This window comes from Myiozetetes cayanensis, unplaced genomic scaffold, assembly GCF_022539395.1.
Source record: "Myiozetetes cayanensis isolate MyiCay16 unplaced genomic scaffold, myiCay2020 scf21, whole genome shotgun sequence".
Classification (NCBI taxonomy): domain Eukaryota; kingdom Metazoa; phylum Chordata; class Aves; order Passeriformes; family Tyrannidae; genus Myiozetetes; species Myiozetetes cayanensis.
In genome coordinates, this window is record NW_026087423.1 from 13301136 (window position 1) to 13328346 (window position 27211).

At 42.4% G+C, this 27211-nt stretch overlaps 1 protein-coding gene across 2 annotated transcripts; it reads right to left on the reverse strand.

Moving 5' to 3' along the window:
• Positions 1–1286: 1286 nt before the first annotated feature.
• Positions 1287–26933, reverse strand: TANGO2 (transport and golgi organization 2 homolog). Of its 2 annotated transcripts, XM_050318080.1 has the most exons (12): positions 25816–26933; positions 25308–25517; positions 25120–25197; positions 24720–24958; positions 19883–20004; positions 15259–15347; positions 13686–13805; positions 12600–12714; positions 6480–6550; positions 5879–6032; positions 5096–5200; positions 1287–4055 (listed from the first exon to the last, which is right to left on the reverse strand). In XM_050318080.1, the coding sequence occupies exons 5-12, from the start codon at positions 19936–19938 to the stop codon at positions 3935–3937; spliced, it is 831 nt and encodes a 276-aa protein (XP_050174037.1). In that variant the 5' UTR covers positions 19939–20004; positions 24720–24958; positions 25120–25197; positions 25308–25517; positions 25816–26933; the 3' UTR covers positions 1287–3934. The 2 variants fall into 2 exon arrangements, with proteins under 2 accessions (XP_050174037.1, XP_050174036.1); XM_050318079.1 differs by lacking the exons at positions 24720–24958; positions 25120–25197; positions 25308–25517; positions 25816–26933 and adding an exon at positions 23689–23765.
• Positions 26934–27211: the final 278 nt, after the last annotated feature.

Sequence of the window (27211 nt, forward strand, 5' to 3'; positions counted from 1 at the left end):
AAATTAAGAGCAGCTTCTCCTCCCCTTCCTTTCTCCAGCTTCTGATCTGGGTTTAACTTTCTCCATTTATCTTTCTAGTACAAACACACAAAAATTTAATGTGAATCAGCAGAGAAATTGCTTTTTTACCATTCACGTTGTGTATCACTTAAATGGATTGTAATTTTGGGCTCCCCTATTTAGTATAAAAGTTAACATCAATTATTACCTCTCTCCCTCATCTGTGATCGTAAGTTCAGTCCTTACGTCTTGTGTTTGAGAAGATATGGTAAATTTGAGCATGTTAATATGATACTGGTTTACTCATTCAGTTTCTAAGTTCTTGACATAGGATGCTACAGATCAATTATTTCTCTATATATTTCATATTTAACATTTCCTCACTCCGTTCACCTCAGCCCACATTTCCCAGCGTGAGTCACACCCATGCATCTTGTAATTCTCACAGCTTCTGCCTTTCCAGCTGATTACAGTACAGATTCTATTTTCACCAAGTCCAGACTATTTCCTGGATCCTCAGAAGTTATCAACAAGACTTCTCTGCAGAAAATGAATCAGATGAAGAACATCAGCAATGCTCAATTACATGAATCTGAATGATATAAAACTAATTCCTAGTAGCTAATATTCCATATAAGTAGGGGTGCTTGCTAAGCCATGAATGTGCATTAAGTTCTACAGGCTAAATTTGAAATGTAAGATGCTTTAATTATTGCCTTATTTCTGCTTGGTATTCCATAAATTCATTTTGAAATTACTTATTTCCTTATGATGCTATGTGTTGCAGTGTTGCAAGTCCTATCTGTATTTCTGTTTTTGTTCAGGTGTATTTTATCAAGCTGCTCCCAGGGAGATGAGACAATTCCACCTCCACTGCAGTGTCCAGGGTGGCAGAACATTAAGGTCCTGTCACCTCAGTGTAACAAGAGAGTCCCAGGACCCAGACTTTTCCCCCAGTGCACCTGGATTCCTGTCCTTCCATAGCATTTTGTGAGGCTCCTCTTTTCCCTAAGGACTCATTACTTTTGATCTTTCCTTCATTTCAAATATTTTCCAATTTCTTACCTGGATAAGACAACCACGAAACAGTTTAGAACTAAAAACCAACACACAACACAACATAGAACCCCCAGAAAAACACAGCACTCTTAAAAAGGAATTAAGCACCAGAAATGCACTAAACTTACAGCCCTTTCATTGCCAGCACCTCGTGAAAGATTTCACTGCATCTTCCCACACCTTACAGACCAATGAACACAAACACATGTGCAAATTGTCTACTGATGTCAACAAAGACTGGTCACCAGATTGACTTTATTCTGATTCTAGTTTTGAACATACATATAAACAACAATTATGACACAACTTGAAGCAAAAAACCCACAATTTTTTACAGGTATTTCAAAATGTCTTCTACTGCCATTCCAATAGAAACGAAAATCTCTTGCAAATGTATGACTTTCGAGAGATGATATGCATAACCAAACTTACTACAATGCAATGAAATGTTTCCTATATACATTTTTTCCTTTATAACCCTTAAAACTGATTTTTAAAATTCCCTTTTATTATTAAAAATACTTTTACAAAAATAAAACACTTTCTTTGATAACTTTAGCTACAGTTGGTTTTTCTAGTGGATGCACTGCAACTGTAATTTGCACAGAGTAGATCATGCACTTCACAAACACCTGATCACCTCTATGGACAAGCATTGCTTGCTGATACCTGCACTGCAGTCCTGATCCTGTTCCCACTGAAGCCAATAACAAAACTCTCCCATGCTCACTTTATCAACTATTCTGACCTGATAAAAAAATAACATCAGAGGTTTGTGCTCTTTATGGTTTGTCAGCAAAAGCAAATCCCAGATTTAGAATTTTGGTTCAAGCAAAGCAAAATATGTGATTATAATCTGCTTTTACATCTAAGCTCTGACTTGTCTTTTTTTGCCTGTAAGTAAAAGGTGGGAATAAATTTTCATTATTACAGGACTGCTCTAAAACCCAAGGTTTATAAACGCTTTTAGCATGAAAATTACATGCAAGCATTTTGCTTGCCTTGAAGATAACGTCTTCAAAGAGAGTTTCTCGTTCAAATATCCACTGGTGATTCTTTCCTTAAGACATAAAAAAGTTTGCTACGGAAACTCTCAGAAAGAGCAAGCCATTGAGGCAGAGCTTCGTTTGAAAATGTGCATTTGTCAAACTCAAATTTAAGACAGCTATAGCTACTTCTTTGCATCTAAAAATAGCATTTTAGTCACACAAATCTGTGCTTTAGTCAGTCACCAAAACTCACAAAGGGCTAATCCTTCCCTGCAGCTCAGAGGGATGGTCTGGAGGCTCCGAGCTGGACACCAGGTACAACCCAACCCAACCCAGCCTACTGATCCCTGCAGTGCTCAAAAAGCCACTGCTGCAGAGTGAGCAGCAGCCTGGGCCCAGTCCCACAAGCAGTCCTGGTACCTAGAACAACTTAAACATGCCAGTATAAAGGAAAGAGCTGACCAAGTGCTGCTTTAGCAGCAGTTAAAAAGCTGGGATTCACAGGACTTCCCCTCACCACCAAGTCCCGTTTCCTGCTGGCTCCTCACACCCAGGGGGGATGGAACACACGAGGCTGGGCACAGCAGCACAGCTGCACACCTCTGGAAGAGGATCAGCAATACTGCTGCTTCGAAATAATTAGTTAAAATCAGAGCCTTGTGGAAAGAACACAGCCAGCATATCTAGAGGGAAAAAAACAGGAGTGATCCACCACGAGCTTAATATTCAGTGTTCAAAATAAGTCAAAACAGAACACCAATAGCAGCAAAATAACTTGGAGTTTTCAAATATCCTGATATTAGTTAGAATCTTCTATTACCTACCCTGGCACTGAATAATTGAAAAAAGCATGCATTTAAATAGCTTTTTAATTCACAGGTGTTAGAACACAGGAAGTACACCTTCATACCCAACTTTTTCAGCAATATAAGAGTGCAATAATGTCACCTTACAACAAATAGCTATTTTTACTAAAAATCTATGATCAGTCACTCCAGGCTTTAACATATTATACCAATAATGAAGCCAAAATTGCATATGTACAAAACAGCCGATATATGTAAACCTTATATTCAGCTTCTGTTTGCAAACAGGTACCTATTCCTTACCTGCCTGCTGGGCAAGAAAATATCAAAATCAGTATTGCTGGTTAGACTGTCAGGAAACAAGATGTCACAACACAAATAACTTTATTCTGGTCAAAGGTAGGCAAGTCTGCTGCCATGACTCTTTCAGAAAAAGTGAACAGAGACTGAGCTGAATTTCCCACCTACTCTTAGACCAAGGTTTAGAAAAAGGATATATTGCTGTACTATCTCTAGGAAAACAAATGTAAAGAATCCCCCTGCTCTGCCCTCCCCTCCCCAGGCAGAACGGTGCCCCATGGCACTGCTGAGAGGCTGGCACGGGACTGAAGCACTCAGTGCTACCAGGATTACACACATTCATTTAATGCACACTGGCACCAGCTGTGCCATCCTAACAGCACGTCTTGAAACAAAAGCAAAGTTTGGTAAAACCTTCACATATTAACAATAAAAGCAGCAAATGTTTCCCCCCATCAGAACTGAAAACAAGTTTTAGTCTGTTTAAAGCATCTTTAAAATACTCCACACCTTCAAAAAAGCACTGACTTTGTCCTGAAGGTAGGGTGACATTAAAAAAAATATTTCTGACTGTTAAGTTGCTACTTAACATAAAGCCAGGTTTTTCATCTGGTTTTATCCAAAGAATCTGTGAGCCTGATCTGGGCGTGCCACCAGTTTATTTAAACTTTTGCTTTCCTCGCTATTTTTAGCTTGTGGAGGCTGGCACAAAACATTTACTGGAGCTTAATGGCTTGTTCTCTCCCAGCTGTTATTACAAACCATCCATGTGGAAAGCTGTTAACTGTGCAGTTTGAACTCATAGGTGCTTGTTTCCCACTGGTTGACATCGGCGTTGATCATGTTGCGCTCGGTGAACGTCACCTGGCCCTGGGAATCGATGAGCACCACCGTGTTCGTCCTGCAACCACACAGGGAGGGGTTAGCCTGCTGTCCAGCACATCAGCTGGCAGCCCTCACGCCCAAATGTTTTAACTCTTTTTTTTTTTATCTCCCCTGACCACATCATCACCACATTAGCAGGGCAGGAATCGCCCTGGCAAGTTCAGATGGGCATTTTCAGTCTGTTCTTCTGTCACCCCACTGCTCTGATTCCCTGCTGCACTTGCAGCAGCTGACACACAAAGATGCTCGTTGAAGAGTAGGATGAAAGGTCAAACTTAGTGCAAAGTGCTCCACTCAGAAAGAAGTAGCATAAAACTAAGTTTTTCTTCACAGCCTACAAGGGTTATTTATCCTATCAACAGTACTCTCTCCATTCCTCTCTTTCAAATCAATTGTCCACTGAGATTTAAACAGTTAATTATTATCACAGGACACTGATATATGAACACAGAAAAGGTTTCTCTCTCTAGGAACCTTCCAAAGAGGAAATCTGTTTTCATGAGCAGCAGATTCTGGTCATGCATCAGTGCCCCTTTGCCCTGTGCAAGCTGTCATTTCTCCATGGACACTGTCACAGAGGGATGACTGACAGCAGGAATCCTCCACCATCCTGATGTGGTGGCTTCCCCCAGTCACTTCACAGCTCTTCACTCAGAAGAATATTGTGAGGCCCAGATAACAATCCGTATTCACTAAACCCTGTTGCTAAGGGAAAGATGAGTGTGAGAATACAATTACAGCAGTAGGGAGGACCTGAAATATAGAGCTAATTCACCAGTGAAAGGCCAGTATGTCTGCCAAGTTATCCCTGTTTCTTTTGAAATAGCTGGACTCTAATCTGTGAAGGAAGAGGATGAAGATGCTTCTTTATCAGGTTAAGAGCCATAGGGTTTTAATGCATGAAAGTGGCAGATCCATTTGACAGTGCCATGTCTAAAGAACCCCTGATTTGGCTCTGCAGATGGCACCACTCCTGCTCGTGGAGGAGAAACGTTCTGCAGTATCTTTGATAAGATCAAAGTGCTCAGATCTGCTACTACCCCAGGAATTGTTTACCTTGTTCCATAACCTGGGCAGCGAACACACACAGCTGCATACTTGTTCAGTATGGGACGGATGTACTCCTTCCCCTGGTCTTCGATGGCAGGGTCTGGTAACTGACTGGGAAAAAGGAACAAAGTGGTTAAAAAATTTAAAAATTCTCCAGTGTTAACACATTCATCCCTCTTAAACTGGAAGGAGTTGCAGGACATCCCTGGTATCACAGTCAGAGGCAGGGCTGGAGCAGAAGAGAGCGGGTAAGGGACAAAACCAGCTGAGGCTGCCCCATCCCTGGGAGCATCCAAGACCAGGCTGGACAGGGATTGGAGCAACCTGGGCTAGTGGGAGGTGTCCCTGCCCATGGCAGGGGGTTGGAATAAGATGATCCTGAAGGTCCCTTCCAACCCAAGCTGTTCTATGATTCCATGTAAGTGCGTGCTTTCTCTGTGTGCAGGAACAAACTGAACCTTACCCGAGCCTCCAAAAAGCTCAGAGCAAGCAACTCAGTCCTGCACTCACTGCCCTTACTAAGGGAAATGTAAGCTTTAAAAGGGCACAGAAAAACCAGTGTGCAGTTGAGTACTAAGACTGCAGTAGTACTGTGTCTACTGCTTAAAAATCAATACTGTTGAAAGTCAGTCCCTGTGGACAGAAAGAACACTACTTTTGCCCTTCATTACCCAGCTTTAGTCAATTAATACATGGCTAAAGCTTTTTCTCTGTCCAAACAGTTTCTATATGCAATTTTTAAAGGGGTCATGTTGTATTTTCAGTGAACTCCAGCTATCGTGTCCTTACGGCTCTTGATTGTTCATCACTGTAAGGAGCTCCTTCACCAAGTCTTCTTTGGTGAGGTCTTGACTTCTCTTCACCACTTCTGTGAAAAGCTGCTTCCCATACTGGAGCTTCTTCCATGGTGTATCCAACAAAGAATTACTCAATCCATATATTCCTACATACACACAAAAACAATGCAATGGAAAGTGTATTCTGGTGATTTGAGTTGTCATTACAGATTTCAGAATTTTAATAAAATACAACTGGTTCCCCTAACCTTTACCTGCAGGTGTGCCATAAACACACACGCTGGGTAAGGGAGTTGGGGTCAAATCCTTTGAAAATTCCATTCCTTAGGACAGACTTCTGTCCTTCAGGCATAGTCCACTAACTGCAGTACAGGTGGGTACATTACCATGGACAGAACCTTTAATGAACTATTGATTCTGTATAGAAATTTATTAGTAAATACTTAAAGGAATTCAAAGACATTAAATAATATTTTTTTTAAAGAATGGGAAGAAAAAGTCAGTGAAGACAATGTTTAAATAGCTGAACTCCCAGAACAACACAGAGCTACAGAAGAACAGGTAATATTCAGACCTCTCTGAAGAAAACCTACCAGCATTTAGGAAAATGGGTTCTGGTTCTCCTTTGTTTCCATAGTAGCAAATTACGTCTCCTTTGGTGGTACTGCAAAATATAAATAAGAATTTCTCCTTGAAAAGCCATCAGCTCCTGCATTTGATTACGCTCCAATTTCACACAATCTTCAAACACAGTAAGAGGTTTCTCCCACTGTTACTCCTATGGTTCCAGGCATTAATTGATGAGTTTTAGCACTCTCCTCCTCTCAAAACACTGCATTAGCTTCACCACTATCACAAAGTACCATCATCATTTTTAAACATAACTGCAGTGGAATCCAGTAAAACCCCAGAACTTCTGCATGGAAAGCAGCCAGGAATAATGACAAAAATCAGTGGGGTTTTGGATAACTGATTCAGTTACTTGGGAGAAGGGGACACATTAAAGCAAAGGAACTGCCCCATCACAGCAGGGAACCTGTCCCCCATCTCCTGTTCTGAATGCCCCCTGCATTCCAAGGCACTGACTCCCTGGGCCATTTCAGCTGGCACAAGCAGCTGTGGGCCAGCTCAGAGCAAAGCTGGAGGGCACAGCTGGTCCTTCCAGTGACAGATGTGCACTTGCAGGCTATGTGCAGCTAATTGGTTCCTGTTTGCAAGCTCTCTCTAATTGGAGGCCCTGGCTGCTGCTCTCTCTTGTGCTCAGTGTTCAAAGGCAGGTTCCAGCACTGCAGATAACTCTGCTTTGACAGAGATGGTATCAGCATATCCAAACAGCAGGGACTTAACAAGTCATACTCATATTGACAACACAAACAGCAAACCAACTGATAAGGAAAATAAAGTCATCAATAAGCCTTGTGTGCCCTCTGGAAACAGACTGCCATCAGATGGCTCACTCCCAACATCCCTCAATCCCATCAGCTGACATGGAATTCCTGAGATTGCTACCAGTTGGTGGGTTTGGTGGTTTTTTTTTTTTAATTTGCCAGAATACAGCAATGAGATCTTTGAATTCTCTGTTTCCCCCTTGTGATGTACTTGGTCACAATGGGAGAGAGTATCATTCCAGTTATCAACAAACACATTCTGACCATTGTTCAGCTTTCAATCTGTCTCCCATCCTCCAGCTCCTCAGACAGCACATTGGCTTTTCGAATTGGAAAAAAAACCCCAAACAAGCAAAACTTGCAATTAAAATTGAATTTGGATTAAGCAACATAAAACATAATACAGTAGAGAAAGCATTTCCAGCTCCTCATTTTTTCCTAAGATAAAAAGAAGTATCTCTGCATTCTGCATACTCTGATCTGCATCAGGGCAATCTCATTAATGATGTACTGGAACTTAAATTGCTCTGCATAACTTGGCATCCACCACTCAAACCTTAATAACGAGCAAAACAGCCCTGATTTAGCTGTTTATATTCTGCTTGAAAAGCCATTCTGAAAGACATTCTACAGCATCCTTTGCAAGACAGCCAAATGAAGGAGGAAATATTAACTTATTAATTATAAAACTCTGAAGAGCCAAGAAGAAGAATGCCAAAAAAAAAAAAAAAAAAAAAAAAAAAAAGAAAAAAGCAAAAATAGAACTGTCTTTCTCTGTGCACTACTCTTCCTCCTCCCAAACCCATGGACTTTTCTGATGCCTCACAGAAAGATGCCCAAGTTTTTCAGCACAGGTAGAAGACAGCAATTATAGGTGGTATTTGTGTATTGTTGCTTTTATTGTTAAATATCATATATGAAGCCCTCAGTTGTTCAATTTAAAATCTGTCTACTGTTAAAAGAAACGCATCACTTTCTGAACTTTCCTCTAGTGGCTTAAAAGACATTTATTTTCCTTATCTTTGTTTTTCTTCTCAACCTTAATGTTGATCTCAGGACTTTCTGACCACCTGAACTCTCCACAGACGAGTGCCCACATCAGAACCGTGACCACTCGTGCTCCAGTCCCAGCAGGGCTGGATATGGATCCTCCTTCCCTGCTCTGCCTCTGATTCTGAAGCACTGCAGGTTTTGGTCTCTGCTAGAGTTTGCATGGTATTACCTGGGAGATTCTAATGCATCAACAACAGCAAGAAAGTTTGTTTTGAAATTGTTTCTTTACCCCAGCTGGAGTATTTGCAATGGGAATAACTAGACAGGACATAACAAAAGCAGCTGAAACAAAACAGAAGGAAAACACAACACATGACCAGAATTTGCTTTCCTCAGTTTCCTGAGATACAAATTTCTGTCCCACTACCACAAACTTGTGTATATGACCCACTTAAATAACCTATTGAAAGAATTGTATTTTCTTAATCAGAGACAAGGGGTTTTAAAACTATTACTCTAGAACAGTAAAACAGAGAAATAGAGCCTTTCAAGGAACAGGAGAAAGTGCTGCTGAAAAGTACAGGTGGAAGAAAAAAACCAGTTCTATTAGCAGCAACCTGAAACTATTATATTGGTGCATTAACTACTCTCTTTTCAAATTCTTGAACCTGCACCTGATGTGAAAGGTATGAAGAGAAAAAGTTCAGGGCAGTTGTTATCACCTGAGGTCTCAGAACACAGTGTTAGATGGAAAGGCAGACAAATGGCCCACACAAGCCTTGAACACAGCTGTCCACGTCCTGCCACAGATGTGACTGCCTGCTGTGTAAACAGGCACTGCTGGCTTCCTTTAGCAATGGCTCTTTATGGGAAAGAATATTATCATCCAGCATCTGTGCTGAGGCTCTCGTGACTGACAGGTTCAGTAACAAGATCCCCTGGAGTTTAACAAAAAGAAGGGGAATACATTCAAACTGCAGGGTCACTAATTCAGGACAGCTGTATCTTATTGTTTCCACATTCCCCCAGATGTGTGTTTGCACTTACCTCCACTGCAGCACTGCTGCTGTCTTCTGTCAAAGGAAGACTGAAGCCTCCCAAGAGGCTTCTGAAATGGGCATACTTTCAAAATTTAGTTCACTGTGCCAGTCAGCTTCTCTTCTTTTTGTCATTTGGCTCTGCCTATTCCCTTCCTACTGTTTACAGATACTCGGTACTGAACGTCAAGGCAGAAGCCAAGATGAAAAAAAATCACTATAAACTTGATCACAGCAATAGCCTCAAAACCCTGGCCCGTGCTCAGATTCTCTTCCCTTCCAGCTTTACAAGTATAGATACCAATTTCACTGGAGAAGTAATAAAGGCATAATTAAAGTGATCACAATAGGGCCCAGTAGGCTTATTTTTAAATCCCAGCCACAGCTGACAGCAGAAAGAAACTAAAACTGCACAAAAATTATGCTCTTAGATACATCATTCTGTCAAAAAATGTAAGCAATAATAAATGTTCCAGGAAATATTCCAGGCAGCATAAATCTCAGTAGAAACAGAAGCTTCACAGCAGCATGAAAGCCACGCAGAGTTTGCCACAATCACTTCCTAATGCTGATGAAACATAAGCAGTGTCCTTCTGCTGCCCTGCCCTGCTTCAGCTTCAAGGTGGCCTCAGGTCACGTTGGACACCACCACGGATGAGAGGAGAGGAGAGGAGAGCAGCAGTGAGGCAGAGAAGCTGCACAGGGGGTGGTTCTCCCCAAGGGATCACTCCCCTGGGCTCTGCTCTGCTCACAGGGCAGTATCTCAACAAGGACACTGGACTGTTTTATGAATAATGTGTGCTCATATTTCTGTGCAAGGACAGAAGAGGTAACTGGCAGCCTGAAATGCTGAACAGTAGTTTCAGCTAAGTAATACAGTTCACAGATTTTCTTTTCTTCAATGTTCATGAGCTAATCAGAAAATCTTTTCTGTTCTGAAACTAAAAACACACAAGCAAACGCCAAACCACCAACTACAATGCCCAAAGATATACCACCTACCATCCAATAAAATGGTGAAAAGAATTCTGCCAGATATTCACAGCATACAAGGTCTGCTTTAAAGTATTACTCTGATTTTGCTGTCAATGTCTAAACATTTCTTTGGTGTTGTCCTTAGATTTTGGGCCAGGCAGAAAGTGGCACCAGAGGAAAGAGATAAAATAAAAAAGTTGTTCAGAAGCTTTTTTCCTTTTTTTGACATTGGACTGTCCATCTATCCTCTGGAAATGACTGAAGATCTATGCAGAAATATTTCTGGACACCTCATTTTCATGAGGGAGCCACAAGAAGCCAGACAGGTGTACTCTGCAAAAGGTGATATTGCATTAGGACTGACAGTGCAAGAGAAGAGATGTCAGTGAGCTCACAGAGCAGTCCTGACAACCTGACAACCTCCTTCCACAGCAGCACTCTGACCCTGTCTCACTTTTCACTGGAAAGGCTCCTAGATCTGATCCCTGGAGAGCAATCAAATCCTGCCCACACAGCCCAGCCTTGGTGCCCACACTGAAGCACAGCCACGGCTGATGGTGCAGTCACTGCATTTCCCCTGGAGGGACTGACGACTGGCTGACAGGGACAGCAGAGGAGCTTACCTGGAAGGCATCTCTGCAGCCCCCTCCAGCTGACTTGTTCTGGAAGGGACAATTTGTCTATCCCTCCTGGAGAAAGTGATTCACTCCTGCTACACAGGGATCTTACAGCACACAAACTGTATGGGCTCTAAGTGACAACCTGTCAGAGACCAAACTTGCTGGGAGAGCGACAAGAAGCTGCCAATTCCATCTGTCCTTCAGGGCACTCTGTATTACACACTTGGCAGTAAGAACACAAGTGAGATGCTGCCACAACAGCCCTGGCAGAGGTTTGAGATACCCATGGAAGTCTAAGTGCCTGTAGCAATGAGATTGTTGGACATAAATGCAGGTTTCCCAGGACAGAAATGATGTCCTGATCATCACCAAAAGCAGCTCACTGACTTCAGACACTGTCACAGATGGAGAAAGAAGGGAAACTGCTCTGGATCTTAAGCAGACATTTACTTAGAGACCAGCCCAGTCTCTGAAACCTTGTTCAGATTATCCAAGGCTAAAGACCTGTCAAAACTGAGAAATTAATCAACACACACAGCTTTCAGAGTGATACTCAGCAAGGAATTATGATCTGTATCACCATGGAAAGACTATTCAATTGAAGATACAATTCCCTATCAGTCCAGCATGGAGCAATAACCAAACAAAACCAACACAGGGATGACTGCCCTAAATAACATCAATCAGATCCACTGTAATATCTTCTTGCAGGAAAGTGGGAGAGTAAGGAAGAACTGACCAGTAAGTCCGAACCACCAGCTGAAGGGGGTCCAATGCAGACAGTGAAAAATGTAAATGCAAGGCTGGTTAGTGAGAGGGTGCTGGAAATCATTTCCACTCAGAACAGCAAGCACTGTGACCTGCTGCTTCAGGTGCCTGTGGCTTCCCAGAAGCAGGCAGAGAAGCTGAGTGGGAGAAGGCCCAGCACCATGGGGTTGTCTAATAAGATTAATGCTGCTGCAGAGAGTGTGCCAAAGCAGGGGTGTGCTCTGGGCAATTTGTATGTGCCTGTGCTCATGGAGAGGACCCACCTGGGAACGGACTCACGGCCTGGACGTGACCCAGCCCTGGATTTCCCTTCCTCTCCATCAGGCACAATGCAAAAACCACTCAGCATACGCACTGGTGAACTGACACACAGGCACATGCAGTGGGGAGGATTGTCCCAACCACACTGGTTATAGTCAAGTATCCAAGATCCTTTCTTCAGCTACAGAAACTTTGAGCTAACGTAGCTGTCTTGTGCTGATTTTCAATGTTTCAGGAAAGATTAATGACACAGCTCCTCTGACAGGAAAGGTATCTTGAAAGCTTTCAGATGCTTTGATCCCACCACAGCACGTCACCTCTAGGAGAAAAAAGGCACCTGAGAAATTATGGAGCCGAGGTTTTGTTTTCTCCAAACCCAAGCCACAGAGCCCTGAGGGTAAAGCCTGGCTGTGGCCTCTCAGGGAGTCACACGGAGCTCTGTGGGAAGCAACGATCAGAACACAAGACAGTCCTCCAGTGCTGGACAGACAAAAAAGTACCACAGGAAATGATGACTACAGTAACATTAGGACCTTCCATGCCAATTAGCAAAACCCACGAGCTCTAACTTCAGTTTGTGTCAGGCTTCTGCGCTGTTACACATCTGTGCTGTGAGGGGTATGTACAACACTGCTCCCTCTGGCACCCGAACTGTGCTGTTTTAGACTTACTTCAAGTCAGCTGCTAACAAATTAAATCCATTGTAAAGATGTCCCTCTACTGAAACTTTCTTCAAGTAAGAGTAGCTGTCCAGATCTGCAGTCAAGAAGTTTGTTACAAGAGCACCTAAGGAAGAGAAGTACACAGAACAAATACGTGTGAGCTCACTATCCTGACAGGCCTGCTAAAACAAACAGCAAGATAAAGATTCCTGCTGCCAACAGGCTGTGACAGTGGGAAAAAACCCAAAATCAAACCAAGTAACAAACCAGCCTTAAAAATCTTACATCATTGGACCACATTCCTATTAAGAGCTTGACTTTTACTCTGAAGAACTCGGTCAAAAATTCCACAGAATTCATATTACTAACTATTCTAAACTGCATGAGCCTTTCCTCTCCTCCCACCTTACAAATTCTTTCTTGTCTTGCTTCATTTCCCTGATATATGACCCTAAAATGAAATACAAGTGACGTGGTTCATTTGTTTTCTTTGTCTAACATCTTTTGTTATTACAATATATTCCCAATGCAGCAGCTTATGACAAAGAGACCTATTTTTACTCAAAAAAGCCCCACAGATGTGCTCTGTTGAGAATCCTCTTCAAAAGAGGGTTTTTCCTATATTTCTGCTCCTCTCATCTAGGGGAAGAAGAGACTATAATAATCTTTTAGGCTACCTCCAGCATAACTCAAGTATTGATTCCCTGACATAGGTGTTTGAACATGAATATATACATTTAAAAAAGTCTGCTGTAATCTAATCTAGCTCAATGCTTGGCTAGCTGTTCTGCCTGTTAATTAGAATTATTTTCAAGAGGAGACAGTTTGTGCTGCATTTCTTGTCTGAATGTAACTTCAGGCTCTAGGCACTACATCTTGTTTTACTTTTGCCTGTTTGATCAGAAAATCATTATCCAAGTTAAGTTTCTCACACAGGTACTCCAACTCATCAGTTCACAAATTCTGTTTACAGCACATAAACATTCTAATTGCCCATAAAGCTGTGTTGTTAGGAAAATTAATACTGTAATCATCACTATTTTACTGGAACACCAGGGCTTGTTGGTTCACTTTCTTTTTCTTCTTCTTTCATACCTCTTCCTTTTGCATTTTTATCAATCTTTGGCTGCATATAGTTTGTCAGGGCTGCCATCTTGCCTTTCTTACTGATTCCCAGCCATGTCCCACCTTCTTTTCCTTCCTCCATATCCAGACCTAATGGAATAAGTAAGAGTTCGGTTATTAAATTTGTTTAAAAACATCTCCAGAATTTCTTAATACAAATGCTGAGTTTTCATCAGGCTGGATAAAATGCAGTAGGTGCATGATTGTTTTCTGGATAGGTGACATAAGCCCACTTAAATTACCTGCCCTCCAATTCTGCCCTGTCAAGTATTTTCCAAGCAACTGCAATAACAGATGAGAGATAATGAGAAAATTCAATGTAAAAGCAAAATTAAAAGCTTTGCCTGTATGCTAAAGTACACATGAAGCTTTAAGAAGGCTCAGAATGCTTGTTAGCTCAAAAGCAAATCCCAGAAGATTAATGTTATATATATATATAAGTTTAAATTCACACATCACCAGAAACATTTACAGTAGATTGGGTAACTGATAAACATCTTGGGCTCTGGTGACAGCACTGGAGGAGGGGGGCCCAGGAAAGTGCAGTCCCCAAGGTTACCAGCTCAAGGCATCTCAGATCCATGGCACCTCCACACACACTCCCACATGGAGAGTACACCAGCTTCTTAGGCCAAATATGCCCAGAGCTGACAGGGGGACAAAAACAAGACTTGAGGGCCCCTCAGTTTTCAGGCCAGCTTTTTGTTTCTGTGGTTCAGGCAGTTACACAGCAGGGGAGGCAGAATCCTGAATGTCTGGCACACACAGGAACACACCAGGCACAGCTGCAGAAGCAAGGGAGCCGTGCTACAGTGGGAGTAATTCCTCCTCACAGACCTCCTTGTCAGTGCCAATCACACACAGCATCAACAAAGAGTATCTGCAAAGTCAGAACGCTGCATTCAAACAATGCTTTGTCTTCCAGAGCTTCATTTCTTTTTCGGAGAAAAGGCAGAAGTATTGATTATACTTGAAAATTACTACAGATTCCCCACAAAGGAGAACCAGACAGCTGAGGGACTATAATATCAGTTTGCAGGATGTAGACACAAAAGCTAATCAACTGAAGGATCAATAGCTAAAATTATTCTGTATAAATTACTGACCAATAAAAAATGAGGAAGTTTTCATGTTTCTGAGGCTTTGTTGAATGATTTCAAGTCAATATTACAGACCCTGAGTCTGTGGAATAATTAATTCCACCTGTTTTAAGACAAACTAATTCCACCTATTTATCAGACAAAGCTAAAGTAATCATTTGTGAGGGAGCAATTAATCTGATTTATTTCTACTGCACCACTAGGACTGAAATCAGTTTAAAAATGTAAAACTGGTAAAAAACCCCACAAGATAACAAAACACAAATAAGATAATAATAATAGCACAACTCAGCTTTCAAACTTACCTGTTTTCCTCAGAAGTATAGGAAGAAGCAAATTTCTTATTAGAAAGGCAACACCACCACCCTAATAACAAAAAAATCCAGGCCATGGTTCCCTTACAAATGACATGCAAACCTCTCAAAACAGCAAGACACACATACCACTGAGGATCTCATTGCTGCTGTCCCAAAACTCGGCTGACTTGGATGGTCTGTGGTAAAATTCATCTCTATTAGCTGCTAGAATGAGCCTGTGGAACACAGGAGGAAAAATACACTATTACTTACAAATTGGAACTTCACAGTGCAGGCAGGAACAGAATCCAATTTTTGCCACAGCATTAGCTCATTTTAAGCACGAAACCATCCTTTATCCTCCCATCTCACCTTTATCACTCAGTGGAGAGCCCAGATGACATCTGACAGCAGCCTTGTCTCTCACTGCCCTGAGGCAGCAAGTCCATCTTGCTGAGTGAATGAGGCAGATATTATTTTCACAGAACAATACTTACCATGGAAGAGATTGAATTTAGAGCACATAAACAAGATTCCTCAGCATGAAGTTACAGCTTCATTAAAGAAAACGTGAAGATAACCCACGGATTCATAGGTAACTTCCCCAAAAATCTGAAGCACAAAGAGTATGTTTTTACCAGATCACTGCTCAGCATCAGTCACAGTATTTCTCAATCTATCTTTGACACCTAAAGCTCTAATTATGGGGTTCAAAGACACCAGTCAGATGGTTTTGTAAGTACTCAGAGCAGAGAGAAATCTGTGGTAGTGTCAGAGGTGCAGCCCCACAGAAATTCGTGGATGAAATGACAGTATGCTCAAGGAGGCAGAGGAGTAAAGGGAAAAGGTTTTGTAACACTCAAGAGATATTTTGGTGGGCACTTTTTCCCCGATTTTTGTTGCTTTGTGGGCTGGGGTTTTTTTGCATCCATAGTTGCTTGAATAATTTGAGTTCTGCCAGAACAGTAGGAGGTGGCACCGTCAGGAGGGAGGAAGAAGCTACGAAAAATAATATGCAATTGAAAAATGTTGCTGGATGAAGTCCATTATTTATCTTTAGAAATAAACACATCACTCCACAAGACCAAGTGCTGTCCTGACAAAAAGCACGCTGCAGCTCTTCACGTGCCATCTAAAATTTGACAGTTTTAGAAAATCTGTACTTTGTACTTTGACAGTTATCTCTGAACTTTGACAATTATCATAAATGGCACTTTCACACTTGAAAGACCCAAGTTCAGCATGATATTTAAGAAGAAGCAGGCAGGCAAGGTAAGACAGGTCTTCCTCAAGTTCCAGTCTTTGCAGCAGTGCAGATCACTCAGATTCAATGCTAACACCAGTTCAAGGCAGTCAGGCTATGAATGTGGAGCAGATAAGTTTTAATGAGTCAGTACAGCCAGACAGCTCCACAGGAATTTGGAACACCCTCCATTCTTGGCCTCTGAAAGAAAAAAACTGTTTCTGTGTCCATTTCATCCAGCAGAAGTTATTAAAACAAAGCAACTTTCTTTGGGTACTCCTTAGAGACCACACAAAGCCCTTAATGAATGTGTGCTACACTCATTTCATCAGCAGTGTCAGCCCTGGAACACTGGAAAGAAAAGTCTGGGCTAATCTGACTGCACATCCATCTTCTGAAACTGAGGAGGTGAACACTTTTATTCAAAAGCAAGGGAAGACAGCATCACTAAATTTAACTGCTTATTGCAGCATCAAATAGATGCAGGGTATCTATAAACAAGAGCTTGAGTTAGCAGCATTAGAAATACCCTAGAAAAAGAACTGTAATCACCTACAGAGAAAGTAAAAAACCCTCCCACTTCAATGGCACCCTTTCTGTAAGGCAGGTGCTTTGTATTTTGCCCAACAAAGAAGCACCTGTTGGAAGCCAAACTGTATGTACGTTTTTTTTCTTTCTGACGAAAATATAATATTGTTCCTTTCAAACTTGTGTAATTTTTCTTCTTCTAGCTGATTCTCCTCTTTGACCTATAGGCTTTCAGTTGGTTTTCCAAATTTCTGTCATCTTACTCTAATATGCTACATTTATATCGTGCAGACTTGTTTTGCAGATTTTTATTCAAATTAACATCACCACAAACTGTTAAAACACAGTTTGGCTAAAGTGCATTTTTCCTCTCCTGAAGCTCCAATTTGCCTTCAATAATTCTTGACTTGAAACCATGGTTTGTTTATAGTATCTAAATACCAAAAATAAGTGAAGTGTCTCTGGTGTGACTGAATATTCCCTATCTCAAGTTTAATGCAGACTCCTAAATTTATCACAAGGCTAGCATACAAGATCATAATAATAAAACCATCTTTATTTTGTCTTTTATGAAACATAATCACACTGAAAAGGAGGAATATTAAGTGACCCTCATCTTCTAATAAATTGCAAAAAGCCTATTCAGCCATGTTATAGCTGAAATAATTCAACTGTATTAGGATTTACGTATTAAGATTTATTTTAATATTGAGAGAGATGAAAACATGAGAAATCATTCCATTAAAGCAATTTCCTACAATGCAATTCAGCTCCATAAAAAAGCCTCTGTGATTATAGCTTTGAAGCTTGAGACATGTATTTATTTGTAAGATGCACAGGGCACAGCTGAGGAAGGTGTAAAGGCAGCTGTTACCTCTGACAGTGACAATGGACTGCAGGGGAGGGCTTGTTCCACTGCACTGGACTTTGCTGCAACAGGCCCAGAGAGAGCAGGCAGGGCAAGCTGCAGAGCTGCAGGCACACAGCTCTGCTCTGGGGCTGAGCTCGGAGCTCTTTGCACAACGAGGTGCTGGTGGAAATGACCCCGGTGCCAAACTCTGCCCAGGGTTACAGAGAACAAGGTGTAGGCTGGCCATTTGCTTCCAGCCAGTAAACTTTGCCAACCATGAGCACTCTGTCTTTTCAACTCTTAATGCCCGTTACAGACACCCTTCTAGTTTGAGATGCAAGGTAGAGAACAGTGAGGGAAGCAATTGCCTGCTTTAAATGGACAAATTAATACACCTACAGGAATCCCCTTTTGGTTGGGAAAACCGTTCCAAGACCTCACCATGAAGTCAACAGAGCCATAGTACAGTGATGCTGCCAGGAAAAATGACACTCAGCAAGGACTAGTCCAGAGATGTCTAACTTGGTCTAACGGGTACCAATCAGGAGGGCTGGGTACTGTTCCCAGCTCATACTCAGACCTGTGTCCTCAAGAAAGCTGAAGCAAAGGTGAAAAAAACCTTAGGAACAATTTAAAAAGAAAGAACTTCGACATTCTTCCAAATAAAGAAAAGGAAAAAGATTTAGTTAGGGTGTGTTAAGGACAAAAAATAATAAATAGGGGACTAAAGTTATGTATCTGAGGGTAAAACCTGACACCAGGAACACTGTGGCCTGGCACTTATCTCCCAAACAGATGGCCCAGAGTGTTTATCTCAGAGGTACAGAGCAAGACACTGCTTAACAAGAGCTACCGAGAAAGTTAGATACAATTAAACACTCCTGAACTTGGGCCAAACATCTCAAAAGTGTTGTCCTATTCTGACACTGACAGCAAGTTGTTTTCTGACATAAATTATTAATTTCAATCTCGATGCAATTTTTTATAGCAAGCAAACTACTGTAAGTTTTACTTTTAAATATTGATTGTGGCAGAAAGTTCACTTGGCAAGCAACTACAGCTGACATCCAGAGCATTTTCCCAAGAGGCATCAAATTGCTGAATCTGTCTCTCACTAACTAGTAATACAAAGAGAGTCAGACCAAATAAATGGGGATATTAATTCAGCACCAGTCACATCATAAACAAAACCCCCTTTTAGGCAGATTCCAGATGCAGAAAGGAATGCACTCTATGGACAACTGAGATTTGGGTTCTCATTTCCTTTCTTTCTGTGGAATGGCATCTACTTCTCAATACAACAAGGCAGAAAAGTCAGTGAAAGCCACAAGGATTTCCTGAGCATCCTGACTGTAATGGTTTCTGGATGAATACCAATACTTGTACCCCACAAAATAAAGTGGAACCTATGCAGTACATAGAAATACAGAAAGCAATAAAACTTTACAATCTGCTCACTGGCCTAAAGTGCTTTCTATTGCATACTCGGGGTACTCAAAGCTGCTGCTGTTGGATATGAAGTTTAAAAAGGGAGGGCTGTAATGAGAGGAAGTTTAATGTTTTGGAAACTCCCTGTATGCCATCCACACATCCTTACAAACTTACCTAGAAGCCTGGATGCTTATTTGGTCTTCAGGTTTGGGCCAACCCTTTCCTACACGTGACTTAGTTTATTACCTACAATTCTAATTGCAAGCAGATTTTAGGGTGGGGGAAGGCTAGGACACTTACTGTAAGTTCCTTTAAAACTGCTTTTAAACTGGAAACCCTAAGCTTATCTACCATACTGAAAGGAGGGGACAGCTGCACCTGCAGTGCCCAACAAACACAATTTACCTTAGTTCAAATGCTGAAGAAAGCAGCAGGACTTTCAAACTCTGGAGTACAATATTTAAAGGACTTACACAGCACATGACAGATCACCAGCTAAAGGTCTGGGATTGCAAAGCCCCAGTCTTCTGACTTCTAAAAACAAAGGGTCCTCAAAGGGTTACAATAAATCCTCCAATGGGGAAAGTCGTGAAGGTAAACACTACAAAGGCACAGCAGAACACATCATTCTGACTTGAGTTTGCAGTTTGTGTACTGGATACAGAAAGAAATGGAGTAAAAACACAGAAGCAGGTCTGGTTTAAGTGGAACAATCTTACCTGTAGGCATTTTTTGAAACTGGGCGGGGGTCAAACTTGAATAGAAGGATGCACATTGAAGAACTGATGTTTAAATCTTGGTTCCTCAGCAAAGGCTCAATGCAAGGTCATTCTGTAATAGCCTGAAATGTAAATTAAGATTATCTATTACACTGCAGATTACAAAAGGATAAACTTGCTTCTGTGCTGAAGCTTAAGGATTGCAATGTACTGACTTTCTTTGCCTCTATCAAGTCAATCCCTAAACAACTGGTTTAGAAATTAATCATAAATTAAAGATGCAGTCCTGAATCTTGGATAACTGCTTTACTAGCCAGGTGTTTAAAAAGACCCACAGGCAGCTTTACATAGAAAACATAGACTGCAACCATACTGGACTTGTACAACTGAACTACCTGTCCTGGAAGACTTGGACCTTCTACACACAGACCTTGGCAGCTTTCCCAAAACTCAGGGTGTGTGCCCCAGCTGCTCTATGTCACCAGGCCTATTTCAGAAACAACACTCACAGCTCAGAAGAGATCCCCTCAAATCCACAGCTGAGAAGTTTCCATCTAAATCACCACCAGGAAACTTTTTACTGGCAAAGAAGGCCACTTGGTGAAAGCAGGGATATAAAATACAGTTTTAATGGACAACTGTTGCTGACTACTCCTGCTGACTAAGGAGATATGGCTCCTGGTATTCATTAGGTGTCCTGCCAGACAATTAAATGGATTACTCAATAAAAAACTGTTGGCAATTAATCACTCATAAGACCACTATTTTAATAAACATGTTTCAGGCTCCATTAGCTGATGTATTGAGTTCCCTTCAAATAATCAATTCAGTCCAGCTGTTTGTGCAAAATTACTGGCCACATAAAACTTACACAGAAACTGCCAGTCAGAAAACAGCAGTAGAGTAAGTTTGTAACACTCAGCACAATTATCTAGAAGGACAAGTATTTTCAACACTTCAATACCTTTCTACTACTGCTTTGACAGAACCATCTTTTTATCACCCCATCAACCTTGCCTGATGTTATTACAGTAGTTTAAGTTACATCTGTGGTTTTATTAACTCCAAATATCAAACCAGTGTTATTATCTCGGGCTCCACCTGCCGGCCTTGAAACAAGCATAAGTGTTTATAGGTCCTACATAAACAGCCCAACCTTTCTTTTTTTTGATTCAGACAGAAGTGTTAAGTCAGATAAAACAGAGCTACCCCTTAAAATAGCAGCAACACTTAACTGGCAAAGGAGGCAAGCAATGTATTTTGGTACCTTCTTTGATCAAGGCTAACACTGCACTTGCAACACCTGTTGTGGTTTTATACCCAGGGCTGGATGTTAGCTTTAAAATTCTCAAACAGAAGCACGCTGTAAGTCAGACTCAAACTGGGATATTCTGAAATTCACAACAATTAACAAACACTAAGAGGAAAAAAACCTGAAGAGAAGCTGTCATAGATACCATAAGTACCTAAATATTCAATGAGAAAACTCTTTATACAGGTGTCATCCTCTTGAGCTCATGTTCACAGAAAAGCGGGTGCTGCAACTACGGGGGTGAGACGAGCACTGTGCACAGAGCTGCCACCTCAAAGCAGATGTGCTCAGCAGCCTCCTCCTCACACAGCTCAGTCCCCACAGACCGAGGAGATGAGAAGATGAAAAAGATTAGGCCAGCACCGACTTCCACTTGCAACTGGATCCTACAGCAAGGCCAAAGCTTGATCAAAAGCTGACTTGTCGAGCAGAAAATGAGTCTTCAGAAGCACCCCTGGAGATGCAGGAGGTGGTTTAGTTCAAATACAAAAGGCTAAACTGGCGCAACACTTGCCAGAAGGTTTTCTTTTTGAAGACAAGCCAAAATATACCCACTGTGAAACATGGCAAAGTCTGCAGAAAGGGAGAAAAAACCCCTCCGCTCTGTGGTGGAGACAGTGAAGCCTTACTGCTCTCTGGATAATGAGCTTTTATAAATTCTGGTTTGATTATCCCTAGTCAGTAAGACAACAGTTAGCAAGGATGACACGATCAGCAACAACCTCCTGTTTCTGTAATGTTTCTAGTTTGCTGTCCAACTTACGCCCAGCACACACAAACCAGCTTGTCGAGAATCCCAAACATGCTGTAATTACGCGTTCTGCTCCAAATGGCACCGCTAATTTGGAAATGGCATTCAAGGAACCGCCGTCCTCGTTGTGTGCCACCGGGCTCTGTCAGACAGCACGGGCTGTTTTGCTCGCCTCAAGGATCTGTTCAAAGCCCGAGTGGATACACAACCAGCACAAGGCAGCGTTTAGAGGAACTATCAAGAGACCCAAACATGATAGATTGTGTAAGCTCTTTTCATAGGGTTCTACCATCATTTGGTTGATTAGGGGCAATCAGTTCACAATTTGGCATAAAACTATTCTACCCTTAAGAATTCCCAGTAGCAGGCTTTGAAAAATGAAGCCATTTGTTATGTAGTTTGTTTTCACAAATGAAGCATCATAAATAACACCTGTCAGTTACCACAGTGATCTCCACTGCTTCTCAACTGATCCAAAACTATTGTTTAGGTGCAGTCTAAAACACAGCTAAAAATCATTTATCACTGGAATCTGCTACTTTTACCTACCACAACAATAACTCATGGTCAGCAGAGTCCAAAACTATTTTACTGTCTTTCTTGATCATGTCCAAATGAAGCTGAACACTACAGTCCTCGAGTGCCCATTAAAGGGCCATAAAACTGGATGCATTTTCTTGCACTAGTGGAATGAAATTTTTTTTTAATACAAAACTTTAAAACCATCAAAAAGAGAGATGACTGATTAGTTCTAAAAAGTAATCTAATTTTTTTTCTGAGAGAAAAGTGTCTCATGGCTGCATTTTTAAAGCATTTTACTGTTTTATTTTTGCACTTCCCTTGTGCAGCACATGCTCCTGTGTAGCAATACCAATAGTTAAAGAGGAGGTGGAATAGACAGATCTCTAATTTAATGCCTTTCAGGCTGCTCTGTATACAGACTATAACTAATGCAGGGTTTGTAACCCTACCAAGGTGAAGAGCCAGTCTTCACTGCAAGAGACAACAATGCAAAGTACAACGCTTACGAAAAACAGAAAATACCATGTAAGGTGCCTGCCATTCCCAAGTTTAACGAGCCCATTTTATTTTCAGCTGCCTAATTTCTCTCCTGCTAGGTTAGGTCCGCTGTACAGCTCCCATGAGAAACAAAGGCCAGCAAATATAACCTTTCACCACAGCATGTTTTAGAAGCATTTGCAAGGATGGAGTGGAACAGCCTTTCCCCCACTTTCTCAAGAGTACAACCTTCTCCTTTGGCACGGATCTGCAGACCCACAGCCTTCTGCTGGACTTTTTTTTCCCAGGCAAAAGCTGTATTTTTAGCTTGCACAATTCTTAGGTTTTCTTCAGCGAGGAACCACCAAAAGAAGTCAGTGGTTCCCAGCGTCTTTCCGTGGCAATTTCTTGCCCTCAAAGTGTCACCGCATATTAAAAATTAATTAAAAAGCTACTTTATTACTCTTGTACAATTACAGTTGCTCCTGTACGTGACGCAGGAACCAACCGGCCACCACCCACGGCACAGCCAGAGAACAGGGGCGAGCCGGCCCTTCCAATGCGAGCATTTATAGGATGAAAACCTGCAGCAAATGGCGCTCAGCACAGCCTTCTGCGTGCCGGGAGGGCCCTGCCGGTGGCCGGGAGGGGCACACGGAGCCCCCCCAGAGCGGAGCCCGCCAGCTGCCGGCCGGTCGTGGCAGAGGAGGCTCCCCCGGGCCGGGCCCCCCGGCCCTCACTCACCCAGCGCCCGCAGCGCCGCCGGCTCCGCGTCCCCCGCGCCGCTTCCGGAGCGCGGCCGGCCCGGGGCAGCGCCCGCCCCTCGGGGGACGGGCCGGGAGGAGCCGGCTCCTCCTCCAGAGTACTGCCCACCCACGGCTTCCCTGGGATACAGACAGCTTCCCTGGGATACACACAGCTTCTCTGGGATACACACAGCTTCCCTGGGATACACACAGCTTCCCTGGGATACACACAGCTTCCCTGGGATCCACACAGCTTCCCTGGGATACACACAGCTTCCTGGGATACACAGCTTCCCTGGGATACACACAGCTTCCCTGGGATGCACACAGCTTCCCTGGGATACACACAGCTTCCCTGGGATACACACAGCTTCCTGGGATCCACAGCTTCCCTGGGATACACACAGCTTCTCTGGGATACACACAGCTTCCCTGGGATCCACACAGCTCCCCGGGATCCGCACAGCTTCCCTGGGATCCGCACAGCTTCCCTGGGATACACACAGCTTCCCTGGGATCCACACAGCTTCCTGGGATACACACAGCTTCCCTGGGATGCACACAGCTTCCCTGGGATGCACACAGCTTCCCTGGGATCCACACAGCTTCCCTGGGATCCACACAGCTTCCTGGGATCCACACAGCTTCTCTGGGATCCATAGAGCTTCCCTGGATCCACACAGCTTCCCTGGGATCCATTCACCTTCCCTGGGATGCACACAGCTTCTCTGGGATCCACACACTGTCCCTGGGATCCACACTTTCTCTGGGATCCACACATCTTCCCTGGGATCCACACATTTTCCCTGGGATCCACACCCTTCCCCTGCATGGACACACCCCTTGCCCTGGTGGAGTCACCACCCTGGAGGTGTGTAAGATGTGGCGCTCAGTGATGTGATTTAGGGCTGACAGTGGTAGTGCCACATTGATTTGATGATCTTAAAGGTCTCTTCCAAATGTGATGGTTCTATGAGGGTGTGAAATAATAACCTAAAATGCTTGATCCGAGGTGCACAGGGCTCATACCTCCAAGGACGGACGCACCCAGGACTGGACTGTTGACACTTGGTGAGTTTGGAGGTAACTCCCAGCCCCTCTAGAACAAGTGAGGTTGTGGCTCCTGACCCTTCTAGATCAAGGCTGCTCTCTGGACTGCTGTTCCCATGACCTCCTTCAGCAGACTCTGCTTCCACGAAGGCCCCAAAGTCACTGAGCTCCAGAGCTTGCGATGGGATAAATTCCAGCCAGGACAGCTTTCCTGAGGACTGAGGAAAATACAAGTGACAACATCAAATTTGTTTTCAGTTATTAAGCACAGCATCATCAGAACTAATAATCAAACATTTAGTAATTTTACCTGCATCTGCAGATTTAGGCTGAGATTGAATCTGGGCCACTTTTTTGTCACAATTAAATATTAACTTACTTGTGGGGTTTTCAAACAAGATCTCAAAATTTCTGATTTTTTTCTTCACATGTGGCAATAGAAGGTTTCAGTGGAAACCTGTAAATGACAAAATCTCTTATGGTGAAGCCTATAAGGGACACCATAAAAGCCTTGAATGCTCTCCTAGGTTCTAACACTGATAAACAGAGTACACAAAGGATACAAACCACTAATTAAAAGAACTCTCAGGGGTATATGGATGTGTAACGTGGTTTGTGAGGCAAAGCCTTTCATCCTGGATGCAGAAAAGCTGAAGTCAAAGTGTCAGCTTTACCACTGCTCTGGCACATGACATTGAGCAAGTTCATCTCAATGCTTTCTTTCTCCATCATCATCAGTGGGATGATCACATTGACCTTCACAAGGTCTGTTGAGATCTGCTGATGAAAATTACTGGGTGAGTATATGATCATCATTCTTTGTACTATTGCTTCTGAAATACAATAATAGATTGCAGTTATTACCTTGATACATATAAACCTGAAATGTATTTATGCTTTCAGGCACAGAGTTGTTATTTAAAAGTTATCTGATGAATAAGTAGACAAATTATACAAATCTCCATTACATTGAAACTGGTAAAATGCATGCACATTAATTGTAATGTATTGTTCTTTCTGTCACTGTTTCCAGGCTCCAAGTACAGACTCATCACTGTGAACAAAGATTATTTACCTTCTATGCTTGATACCCATTAAAAATCTTCAGATGATAAACCTGCATATTTTCAGTAGCAGTAATGTCCATGGGAAGAAAAACTGTTTGTTTTTGTTATTTTTAATTCATATGGGAAGATAGAATAACCTCAGAGTAATTTAAAAAGCTTTTTAAGAGGTTTCACAAAATCAGTCTGCTGAAAGGACTTGTGCATACTGGATTTGGTGGCCATTCAGACTCTTCCTTCTATTCTTGTGTCTACTTTTTGTTCTGCCTAAAACAGCTTGGTTATTGTTGTCCCTTTTAGACCCTGTTCTAGGGGATCTGTGTATGGCTCCCATTGTTTGTCAAACTTGAATACTCTCATCCCAAGCAGGCTGTGAGTCTGTGTCCACTTCATCTTAATGAAGAGAGTAGTACTGGCTGTCAGGGCAGAACCTCTCTTGGAGAAAGCTGAAAAACAAGCAGAAGCTTAGTGAAAACCTTGTAGAATTGCCCTGAGTAAATCTCAAAAACTAAAAGAGAAATAGTCCTGACATTTGTTTAAACCTTGTTCTTTATGTGCTGGAATGCATGTTGTTTGGAGTGCAGAAAACACACCTTAGATGGATTAAATATCTTTTCTGTGAGAGATCTCTCAAAAACTGGTTGTAAAGAGGAGACATCTGGGACCCGGAGTATTCTAGAGATGAGTTCTTGCTCTGATCCGATTTTGTATCTGTATCAATTGCCTAGATGAGGCAAGGTCTTTACTAGTAAAATCTGTAGCTTAGAAGATGAGTAGATAATGCACATGGCTGACTGGTTACAAAATCATCTGATATGCCCAATTAAATCATTCCAGTCCAATAAATTGCATTTTTAATATCAGAAAACGTGAGGAAACACACCTGGAAATAAAGAATGCAGGGATGGGAGCTGCCTTGGCAAAAAGTACTTCAGGAGATAATTTAGCTGTTACTATATGTAAGTATTTCAATGTGACCTCTCAGGGTAATACTGTGGTAAACTGGACTAAAGTAATCAATGTATAAAATAGATATATGGAGGAGACAAGGCAGTGACACTGCCTTTGTCCACAGCACAGAGACACTGTAATGCTGAAGCATTTCTGGCACCCACGGTTAGGGAGGGGGGAACCCACAAGAAATAATTAAAAGGAGGAACGTTAATGAAAGGGATAGATAACAAGATATAAAATAGGGCCATGGAAAGCTCAAGACATTTAGGTTATCAGAGAGAAGGCGACAGACCACTGCGAAGGGTGAGAAGGGCAGGATGGACAAACCCCTGGGGATGGCGTTCCAGCATCCCCTGGCTGCGCTGCACCTGGCGGGCCCTCTGCCACAGCCTTCGGACACCAGATGGGCCCGCATGCCCCGCGGGCAGCTGGGCGAGGCACCGGGGAGTTCCC

Coding starts and splice junctions, on each gene's coding strand:
- TANGO2 (XM_050318080.1), bottom strand. CDS start 19,938: ATGTGCATCCTTCTATTCAAGTTTGACCCCCGCCCAGTTTCAAAAAAT. Junction 15,348..19,882: donor GTTTCAAAAAATGCCTACAG/GTAAGATTGTTC, acceptor TGTGTTCCACAG/GCTCATTCTAGCAGCTAATA. Junction 12,715..13,685: donor TAAAAATGCAAAAGGAAGAG/GTATGAAAGAAG, acceptor TCTCTTCCTTAG/GTGCTCTTGTAACAAACTTC.